We start from the raw sequence: 11,293 nt of genomic DNA, 5'->3' as shown, positions 1-11,293 counted from the left end.
TTTTCGTTTCTCTCAGCAAGCGGGGCCTTGGCACGAGGAAACGAAGGGCTCTGTAAAAGCCCAGCCGACTAAGAGAAACGAAAGTGCTATGGGGACGAGAATGTCAAAGCAAGCGAAGTCACGCAACGCTGCTGAAAGAGTTCCTCGTTACCAGGTCTTCAGGGTTTGTACAAAGCGACGGTGTTTTCCACTTGACTAAGGGCCTGTTTACATGGAGGGAGGGTGCCCCGGCTAACCGAGTTACCCGGCTAGAAGGGATAAAACCTAGCCCGCCTTTACATGCAGAATTTACAGCCCTTCTACCCGAGATGAGACCAGAGATTCCAACCCTCCCGATTTGATCGGGAGTCTCCCGATTTAATGCGTAGCCTCCCGCTCTCCCGATTTATATCAGATTCTCCCGATTTATCATGAAATTCTGAAAACAAAAGAAGAATTGCTAATTTTTAGTGCTTTTTGCGACCTGAGTGTAGCAAAAGTAAAGAAAAGTACCAAAAATGTTTGTGAAAAGAATAAAGACCTTATAAAATAACTCAAAAATGATGTCAAAATGCCGGAAAGCGTCATTGAAGCGTGTCACGGCGTGGGAAAACAATGTAGCTCCAAATGATTGAAGAAAAATATGACTTTTTACTGAATAATCAAGGCTTTTCGTCTTAAAACCTATTTTAATTTGATGTGCAAGTTCTCAGAAATTTACTGCGTTCATTTTTGGCGAAATTCAATCGAAATTCAACAGTATTTGGCCGCCAAATTGAAATTAAATTTGTTGTGTCGTGAATTAGGATAATCATTCCCACAAAAATTTCGAATTTGCTCAAAGAAATGTTTCCAGCCGACCGATAAAACTAATTTTGATCAAATAGCACTGTTTGGGTCCAGAATTTATACATTTTATGCCATTAACTTCAAATTTAAAACACGCGCGAAAACGTATCCCGGCAAGCCGGGATAGCTCGGCCATAACCGTTTACATGACAAAAAGCTATCCCGCCTAGAAGGGTGCCCCGGGCAAGTAGACCGAGTGCCCCGGCAAGGCGGGTTACCCTTCTAGCATGTAAAGGCTTCAATACGTTTTCTTAAGAAACGTATGAAAAGTTGGCTCGCCCAGGGTAGCTCGGTTAGCCGAGTAACTCGGTTAGCCGGGGCACCCGCCTTCCATGTAAACAGGCCCTAAACCAGTCACGTCACGTCAAAATGGCTGAGTTTCCCTAATGGTCGCGGGTCGCGTGTCGCGGGTTTTGAAAAAAGTCGCGTGTTTTTAAAAAGTTGTTAGTTTTCAATAGAATGCATTTATTTCTCAGTAAAATTCATTCAAACAAATTTAAACCAGATGCAAAGACGCCGGTTTTAAAATGATCGCGTTTTCTTGGGAACTACGTTACGAAGTAGCCAATTACGTTGCGAGTTAGACAATCAAATTGCGAACTTCGGAACAAACTACCCACTGGTACAGTGTCCGACTGGTTTGCGTCCTTGATTTCCTTACATATCTCACCATTCGAAAATACTATATTAGCTATTCCTAGCAGTACGCGGCAAGTTTGTCACATTTGAACCTAGTCATATGACCTAGTTCCCAGTCTCCTGTAACTCAGTGGTACAGTGTCCGACCGGGAGGGTCTCAATGGGGTTAACCGTTAGCCGTAAAACGGCCAAAAATTTAGCCGTTAGGCGTAAAAATTTGAAAATTTTAACCGTTAGCCGTAAAATATGTTAACCGTGAAAAATCGGTCAGTAATTATAAATAAACCAAAGTAGTTCACTTCATCGTCCCAAAATGGCCCTGAGACCTAAAATATGTTTTCCAATAATGAAAATTAATTTTTAACTTTAAAAAACAATGAAAATTAACTTTTAACTTCTGTTAACCGTAATGGAAATAAATGAACCGTTAGCCGTAGAAAAGCCAAAATTTTAAACGTTAACCGTAAAAGCCACCACCCCATTGAGACCCTCGACCGGGGTACGTCAGGTCATAGGTCTCCCGTTGGGAGAACTCGGCATTTTTTCCGAATAGCTTGTGTCAGTGACTGAACAATATTTTTCTCAAGAAGTACTTTTTCAATCCACCGTACTGAAAAACTGAGCTGACGACTGATACATGTACCCATAATAATTCCAGAAGAACGGGTCCAAAGAAGGCCATGAAAACGCAAAGAAAAGTTCTAAACTTTAAACTTAGCACGAACATTGTTGTTAGACTTGTAAGCTAACCTTTTGTCGATTTTTATGATCCTTGTTTCCTTAAGTATCAGAAACACAGCTTTTGTTCCCGTGTTACCAGCTTGAAACCCCCGCGGGAGCCTCGTTAGTACAGAGATGAATTGTTTTAAAACAGGGCTTTTTATGTATACTGTTGGATGTGTACAGTTTGCAGGTATTGTGGTAAAATCAACAGCCACAATTTTTTTTTCCGAACGGTGGATTAAGGCGGCGATTGACATGAACGGTGAGAATTTAGTAATGCCTCGACACCAGTTTGTACTTTTACATCAATCTCTTTATCAACTAATAAATTGGCTGATGGTTTCGATCACGTGATAGCACAGTCTTGGACGGGTCGTCTCCTAGCATGCTTCACCTTGAAGGCTGGTTTGAAGAGTCTTGCAGAACATGCATTAAGGAAATGCACCGAAGAGGTAGGAGGAGCCGGCCAAGGCAGGGTCGTTTTCTTCTTCCATTCGTCTTTTCTGTAGTCGTAGCACTCAACGATACGGTCCGTATCGTGTCCACCAAGTACATACAGTGTACCATCAACACACACCATACTGCCATAGACACGAGGAACCGTTAAACTTGCTATAAAGCACCATTCGTTTGTCATCTCATTGTACACTTCACAGCTTTTTAGCCTGAAATAATCTGCTCCGAACCCACCAGCGATGTAAACTTTTTCATTTGCAGCCGCACCAAAAGCATAACTTCTCGCCTCTTGCATCGCAGCTATCTCTTCCCATGTGTTACTTACGGTGTCAAATCTTGCAGCATCATTTAAGTGAAATTGCTGCGAATAATCACCTCTACAACCACCTACAAAATAGATGTATTTGTTGAACGCCACGGCACCGACGTCCCATTTTTCAGCCAAAAACGAACATGCTAGTAATTGCCATGAATGCGATACCATGTTGTATTTCGCCAAAAATCGCGAGAAATTAAAATTCGGTGGGCTAAACGTATCTACCATTACTTGTACCACAGCATAAATCTGGCCGTTGGCTGCAAGAATGAAAGCTGGAGAACGGATCGATACGCGTTTATTCGGCTCAATAAATTCCAGACTATTTAACCACTCCAACGAAGTCCATTTGTTTAAAACAGGTTCGTAGCACTCTGCCATGCGAAGACGATCCGTGACTGCATACAGTTTTCCATCATATGGTATAATGCGTCTCACTTTCTCATTCTCTATTTCTCGTAATTTTGGCAATTGATACCACTTATTTTCGTCAGGAAGATAACATGCTACGCTTCCCCCGCGCTTTTTATTGCGATATGCCAGTAAAACATCTGGCCCGAATATTTTTCTTGGTGATTTCGGCGATGGAGGATCGTGGTAAGGTGATCTGTCAATCCAATTCATGGCCTGCGTCACGCGACTCATACATGACTCATTTTGCTGCACGAAATCGTTGGTCACGAGTTCTTTCACTAAAAAGTCACGCGACGCAAATATTAGTCGAACGTGACGAAAAAGCTCCTGGAATTTTCCATTTCTCATCTCCTGCTCTTTTGCTATCCATCGAAGGATGATGTTAAAAACATCTTTTTCCGCATTAATAACAATTCCATCACTTGAAATCCAATCTTCGACTTCTTTGCTTGACAAATTCAAAAACTCCACTGATTTGGTTACAATGACAAAGTTTGATTGTATAAATGTTTTGGCTCTAGCTGTAAGCTCGTCACAACGATATGTTTCTGCAAAGTAATACGTTGAAACACAATTTGAAGTGGTCATGCTGTCCTCTAGAAATCTCCCGGCAACTGCCTTCAGGTTCGGAAGAAATAAATAATCTCCTGCCATGATCAGCTCTTCGGCATTTTCTTCGCTCAATATCTGAACATCACCAGTGTAAATAAACCCCAGAATTTCTTTCATCAACAATTCAGTCAACACCACCAGACGAACAACACCCTCTCTGTTTTCTTTCATGTCACTTTCCAGTAGCTTTTCAAAGAAAGGACTCGCTTCTGACAAAACACGTCTGTGAGCCTTGAACTCTTTTCCATCTTTGGCGAGTAATGTAATGTCGAATGGACCCAGTGGATGAACGTCGTGACTTTCCATACTACGATGATGATGATCGATAGATGTAATTTCTTCTTTGCTAGAAGTTTAATATGTTCATATTTCCTGAAAATTCAAGAAAAATTACAGCAGCGTAATCAGCGTAATCGTAATCGCACGTAATCAAATGAGAAGTTGTTGCACGAAAGCGGAAAAAGTTGATTCGAATATTCGATATGGCATGAGCCAACGCTTGTGACTACCGCAAAATGGAAACCACGAAAATTGACAATTCAGCAATAAACAACAAAATGCCAAAACGGTTAATCGTAGACCGTTCAGACGAGAGTAAACGCTCGGCAAAAGTGCGAGGAGCCTAAATTTCTTTTGACCAAAACGATTCCGAAAAACACTGCGTCTAGACTCCTTCGCGGCCGTTGTTGGACCTCAAACCAGCCATTTTGACGTGACGTGCCCGCAGTCAAGTACAAAACCTGAAGGCCTGGTAACGAGGAACTCTTTCAGTTTGCGTCGCGTGACGTTGCTTGTTTTGCGTGTTTACGGCCTGTGGGCTAATATATATGTAAATTCGACTGGCACACTAAAGCCAGCGAGTTGGTTATTATAGCGACAGTATTTTCGTTTTCTCTTGCCGTTCTATGTTCTCAGTGTGACAGGGTCACTAGATACATATCATTTTCAATATTTCTAGGGACTCTAAGATTTTGCAGTTTCGTTCTGTAATTTTGTGTTCAGAAATTTTCCGGTTTAATTTCGTGAGCTTACGCATCGCTCGGGAATGTTTCTACGTGTGAGCGCTAACCACATTTCATTGCTAAAATGCGTCCGTGGCAACAAGGTTTTTAATTAGCACAGGATATCCTTGCCGAGGAGTTTTACTAAGCAAGAAAATGGTTTAAAGGTCTCCGCACACGTGGGGACAAGACGCAGGGACATGTTGCAGCAACATGTAGCAGCGACAAAATCGTGTTGTTCACACCGAGAGACATGTAGCAGGGACTGAAGCGGGGACATACCCCAGGGACATGTCGCAGCGACACATCCCCTCGTGTGTGCTGGAAATGTTTGGCATGTGCAGCACGAATTCCTGCAAGAATTTGTCCCTGCTTGTCCTGTGACATGTTGCACGAAGTTCAACGAGTTGAATTCCCAAACTACCGGAAACGGGCTTTGAGAGAGTCGAAAGTTCGTGTTGCATGAGCCAAAAATAATCAGCACACACGAGGGGACGCGTCCCTGGAACATGCTGTACACATTGTGATTTTGTTGCTGCTACATGTCCCGAGGTATGCGAAAACCATTATGGTTTGGCAGCACAACTCTAAACACATTTCTTTCAAATTCAAACAAATTCACGTGAAAATAAAAAAAGGATAATTTCCCGATAGACAAAGCAACAATTCTCTGAAGAACATCACGTGTTCTGAAATGGGCAATTTACACTTGTAGTAGCTGAAGAGGTCTATTGCCGCAATTAACCGCGGAATTTGCGTGATCAACTGGGCCGAGACAACTAACTAACCGCGCGGAGCCTGGACCCGGTTCATTATGACACCGCTGAAAAACGCACCGCGCATGCCTGCAACGTCACGATTTTGGAATGAAAACAAAGGCATTCTCGTTTCTGAAAACTTCGAATTTCATTGAGTTTTGAATTGAAAAGCAAGTATTGAAAAGCGGAGTTCAACTTCTGGATTTGTTTGGTCCGGAAATCCGCAAGAAGAAATTCCTATTGAGGACCTGGAGCAGAATTTTTAGGTGACAAATCACTTTGATATTAAAATCTTGCGGTCGATCATATGTAGGCTTTAATGCTCCATTTTCCCCACTAAAATGCTCGGTCTCCCCCAAAAAAGTTGCTCGGATAATTTTTATTATACAAACGGTTTTTTAAATTAATTTCAAAGTTTTTAACATGGTGTTAACTGTTAACACTTACAAAAACGTACAAGTGTTAGAAGTAACAAATTAACAACAACATATACAAGTTCTTTAATACAGCCAAACAATTATAATCCTCGAAATCATCTACGAGGCTAAGTACAGAAAGTAGTTGACTATCTCCAGAAAGCTATTTGTAGTTGAATTTTGAGTTTTAGTCTTCATTTTCTCTCTAAAAAAAATTCTTTTTTATTTTCTCGGGAAAAGAAAATCAATTTTCCGGGAAAATGCCACTAAAATGCTCGAATAATGCTCAATGCTTTTGCCCCACTAAAATGCTCGAAAAAATGCTAGCATAATGTACAAAAGCCTAATCATATGCTTGGGTCCTTACTGGTCCGTAGCAGCGGATGTTTATGGCTGTTACTCCATCATATCACTCAGTAAATTATACACCGATAACAGAAGTAACTGACTGATGTATAGAGAACATGCAGCGTAATGAGACTAAGGAGCAAAACGATCTTGCAAATGGCCACAATGCTGTTCACCCGTTTTCACCGAACGACGTGATTGACTGTTTGCTTTGCACTTGAAGTTTCCTTGTTTGTTTTAACATGAGAGTGACAGGGTATTTACATGAGCTATAGATAAGCTTTAATTACGAATTTGACCATTGAAGATACAGTCTTTATGTTTACAATATGTCTTTAATTATAGAATATTAAACATGTTGCTTCCTTTTGAAGGGTTGTCTTGTAGTGTCTTGAATAATTTATTTATTTTTACATTCTTGATTTGAGTATGTGTAATATTGATTTAAAAACTGTCTTATGGGAGCAACACTGATCAGTGTATTTATTTGCCCAATGTCGAAAATGAAATCATCAATCAATCATCACAGTGTGGGTTATAACATTAACAGTGAACCTTTTTATCTATAATTATGGCATGAATGCAAGTAAGATGAATTATAACTGCCGTATTCAGATCTTTTAGAGGTGAAGTCATAATGGTTTTATTTTATGATTTGCTTTGGAATCCAATGTTGTTCACTGTCTTAATTTAAACCATTCAGATTCACTTTTACTGAAATTTCCTTTATTCTTGTGCTTTGCCTCAGATTGGTTGCAACATGAAAATTTCAGAAGTATTTCTAGTGCTTTTGATTCAGTGGCTTCCTTGAGATGTTCACTCAGAACTGATATCTACTTGTGTTTATTCTGAGTAAAATGTTCACTCAAACTAAGTAAACAGTCATTCCCTTATAAGCTTTCAAAAGTTCTGCACATGCGCAAACGTTTTTCAGCGGTGTCTTCATAATCTGGCTGAGGTTTTGTTTTTAAACCGCGCTGCGCTATTTTTGCTCTGCACGTGGTTTATTTACCGCGCTGCGTGGTTCTTGTTTTGCACGCGTTTAATTTTTTGTCGTTGTTATTTTGGTTTTGTCGGTGTCCTGTCTCCCTTAAAAAATGCGAGCGGAAGTACAAAACGTTTTGACGTCATTACGTTGCTATGGCAACTCCGATTTCAATATAACACTGATCATAACAAAGTTTCATGTTTTTGTGGTGTTCGTTTTTCGATAGCATTGTTAATGGCGACGTAGTACGCGCGAAAAAAAGAATGCGCGAAACTTAAACACGCGCAGTTTAATGCCACAATATATATATAAGGATTTTAAATGTTTTAAGTTGACCGGTCCTTGTGGTGAATTGTTCTGAATTATAACTGTAACTTGCTGTCCTTGAAAACATCTTTCTGGTCTTGTCTTTGACTACTACTCTTCCCCCGATTCTTTGTTTTCTTCAGCTTGTAATTCGGTCAAAACCTCTTTAGTATAGTCATCAGAGAGTTTGCATTTGTAGGCTCGATGTAGTTAGACTACTTTAGTATCTTGGGATCTTGCTTTCTTTTTTTGATGGGTGATCCATTTGGGTATATCACGTGCTCTGCCTGGCATGACGGTGATGTTTTGCGCAGGCGTCCAAAATGTTTGCAAATAAAAATTAACATGGTAAATGTGAGACAGTGTTTTAGCTTTGTAAGGGATCTTGACTGGATACATCGCATTTGTTAAAAGGTACGCCTATCTCAGTGTTTTTGTTCAAAGATAGCTATTATGATATTGTCGTTTTTTAACACTACTGGCCTGTTCCGGAGGTCAGTAAAATTCAGATATCCTTTCGTTAGCAGATGGTAGATAATACAACGGCGGTAGTAGGTGAATTAAATTGCTGCTCGGCAAACTTTGAATATTGGTAGCCATAGATTACCCGTAGAAAAGTTCGTTTATCTCTGTCAAAGACGACAGTAAAATGAAATAGCAGCACTATCTTAGTTTTTACTGAATTGTTACAGCGCAATGGCAAGGTAATTGATTCGACGACTGAGCGAACTCTGTCAATACTGCAATAAGCTATTAAATAAAGCTACTGTCCCCCAATTTTAATGGTTTGTGTTCTGAAGGAAATACTTATCGATGGCTCGGATCTTAACTGGTTAACCGTTGTAGTGGGATCCAAACTGGCCACACTACTAATCGGTCTGCCCAGCCTAACTCGTGCTTGATTTTTTCTCGGATTTGTTGACAAAGGCTCGCTCGGTTTTTGTTCATCAGCGAAGCAGCTGAATAGCGAAGAAACACAGTTGATGCGCATTTAGGTCACAGTTCAGACATCGCAGATTACGCGGAGGTTCAGGAACGGTTTTATCGTCGCACATAATTTTGACTTTCGTCTTTTCGCACACTTTGGAATAATAACACGCACATTTGCAGAAAGAGTCATTATAAAACTCTGTCTTTAAATATTCATACTGTTAATGAGAAATAGTTATTGGTCACCCCCAAAACCATGGATCTTTTTTTCGGCCTTTAAAATCATCTGTGAGAAGTTCATTTTTTCAGTAAAAAGGTATTTTTATGTCGCTGGATTCATCATTTGGCAGCCTAGGTGTACAAGTTTCCTTTTTTCTTCCGATGACTGTCCGCAGGCAAACAAATATTTTGTAGGAAGTGAAAATAAACTTGGAAAGTTGACGTGTGGATCAAACTTTAAGGCCGAATTTGCATACCAGGTGTTAAATTTTTACATAAGCACCATTTTCTTCCATGCAAATAATGTGTTAATCAAGCAAATTGTATTTGAATAAAATTCCTGACATGTTCAATACTCACTGCCTCAAATAGAAAACTGCCGAACTGAGAAACCTAAAGCTAACTTTGCCAAACGTATATCGTAAGGCAACGAACAAAGGTAGGAATACGAACAAGTTTCCCGGTAGAAATAAGTTCCTGAAGAAAACCCTGAGTTAAGGGGCAGAGGGTGGGGGGTGCAAATAGAAGATACGTGCGCGTAAGACACCGGAAGACCAAGATAAGATAGCGCTCACGTTCCGGCTAACATCTGCCACAATCTTCTATTGATCTTTCAGGCAACTATACATTTAACGGACTGTCAACAGAGAGAGGAATAATCAAATGATCAAAACGCTAGCTAGTTCACATGGAACATCAGAAAGTACATCCGTTGATTCCATTCGACAAAGATGGAAAAGAGTTCAAGGCTCACAGACGTGTTTTGTCAGAAGCGAGTCCTTTCTTTGAACAGCTGCTGGAAAGTGACATGAAAGAGAACAAAGAGGAAGTTGTGCGTTTGGAAATGTTGACTGAATTGCTCATGAAAGAAATTCTGGGGTTTATTTACACTGGTGATGTTTAGATATTGAACGAAGAAAATGCTAAAGAGCTGATCATTGCAGGAAATTATCTATTTCTTCCAAAACTGAAGGCAATTGCCGGGAGATTTCTAGAGCGCAGCTTGACCACTTCAAATTGTATTTCAACGTATTACTTTGCGGAAACATATCGGAGTGAGGAACTTGCAGCCAGAGCCAAAACATTTATACAATCAAACTTTGCCACTGTGGCCAAATCAGAAGAGTTTTTGAATTTGACGAGTCAGGAAGTCGAAGAATGGATTTCAAGTGATGAAATTGTCATTAACGCAGAAGAAGATGTTTTTAATATTATCCTTGGATGGATAGAAAAAGAGCGTGAGACGAGAAAAGGAAAATTTGAGGAGCTTTTTCGTCACGTCCGACTAATATTTGCGTCGCGTGACTTTTTAGTAAAAGAACTCGTGACCAACGATCTTGTGCAGGGAAATGAGTCATGTATGAATCGCGTGACGCAGGCCATGAATTGGAATGATAGATCAACTTACTACCATCCTCCATCGCCGCAATTACCAAGGAAAATATTTCAGTCAGATTTCTTAGTGGCATATAAATGGCACGGTGATAGAACGAGCGAACAAGAATGTTATGTTTACAATGAAGATCACTGGTATGAGTTCCCCGAATCGAACCTGAAGATTCATCGAAAGGTGACATCTTGTGATGGTAAACTCTATGCCATTTCGGATGATCTCAGTGGTGCAGAGCGATATGAGCCTCTTTGTGAAGATTGGGTTTCATTAGAATGGGCTGATGGATCCACAATGTTGGAGTTAGACAAATATCTAGACTCCTATATGCTTTTCGAGTATGGAGTATCTAGTATTCTTTGGGCCAATGGCGAGATGTTTGCTGTGGTGAGCGACATGCTTCTCCAACACCAACCGAAATTTTTGAAGTACAACTTGGAATCACACTCATGGAAAAGTCTACCATTTTCTTTTTTGGTGGGAAAACTTGGAGTGTGTGCCGTGGCCTTCAACAAATACATTTATGTTGTTGGGGGCTGGGAAGAATACTTCCCACCGCAAATTGAGCTCAGAAGTCTCAATGATGCCGCAAGATTTGACACTGTAAGTAACAAATGGGAAGAGATAGCTGCGATGCAAGAGGCGAGAAGTTATGCTTTTGGTTCAGCTGCAAATGAAAAAGTTTACATCGCTGGTGGGTTGGCAAATGTTTATATTAGGCTAAGAAGCTGTGAAGTGTACAATGAGATGACAAACGAATGGTGCTTTATAGCAAGTTTAAAAGTTCCTCGCTCGCATGGCAGTATGGTGTGTGTTGATGGTACACTGTATGTACTAGGTGGATACACTACCGATGTGTTAGAAAATAAAAAGTACTTAGTTGAATGCTATGACAATGAAAAAGGGAAATGGCGAGTGAAGACAACCTTGCCTTCTACTAAGGCCTTTG

At 40.4% G+C, this 11,293-nt stretch overlaps 1 protein-coding gene and 1 pseudogene across 2 annotated transcripts in view; one reads left to right on the top strand and one right to left on the bottom strand.

Annotated features, from left to right (window-relative positions):
• Positions 1-1,964: 1,964 nt before the first annotated feature.
• LOC144652551 (kelch-like protein 21) lies at positions 1,965-4,699 on the bottom strand. The gene has a single exon (XM_078512598.1). It carries the CDS (start codon positions 4,292-4,294, stop codon positions 2,537-2,539), a length of 1,758 nt encoding a protein of 585 aa, XP_078368724.1. The 5' UTR covers positions 4,295-4,699; the 3' UTR covers positions 1,965-2,536.
• Positions 4,700-7,400: 2,701 nt separating this feature from the next.
• Positions 7,401-11,293, top strand: part of LOC144647951 (kelch-like protein 40) — a 5,886-nt pseudogene continuing 1,993 nt past the window's right edge. Inside the window, exons 1-2 of the transcript XR_013569652.1 lie at positions 7,401-8,219; positions 9,572-11,259. The product of XR_013569652.1 is annotated as a kelch-like protein 40 (transcript). The remainder of the gene's footprint in view (positions 8,220-9,571; positions 11,260-11,293) is intronic.

The sequence above is a fragment of the Oculina patagonica genome, chromosome 4 (assembly GCF_052425735.1).
Source record: "Oculina patagonica isolate OP01 chromosome 4, crgOcupat, whole genome shotgun sequence".
In the NCBI taxonomy this organism is placed as follows: Eukaryota; Metazoa; Cnidaria; class Anthozoa; order Scleractinia; family Oculinidae; genus Oculina; species Oculina patagonica.
The sequence above is the reverse complement of the archived record's forward strand: the minus strand, read 5'-3'. Positions and strand labels throughout refer to the sequence as shown.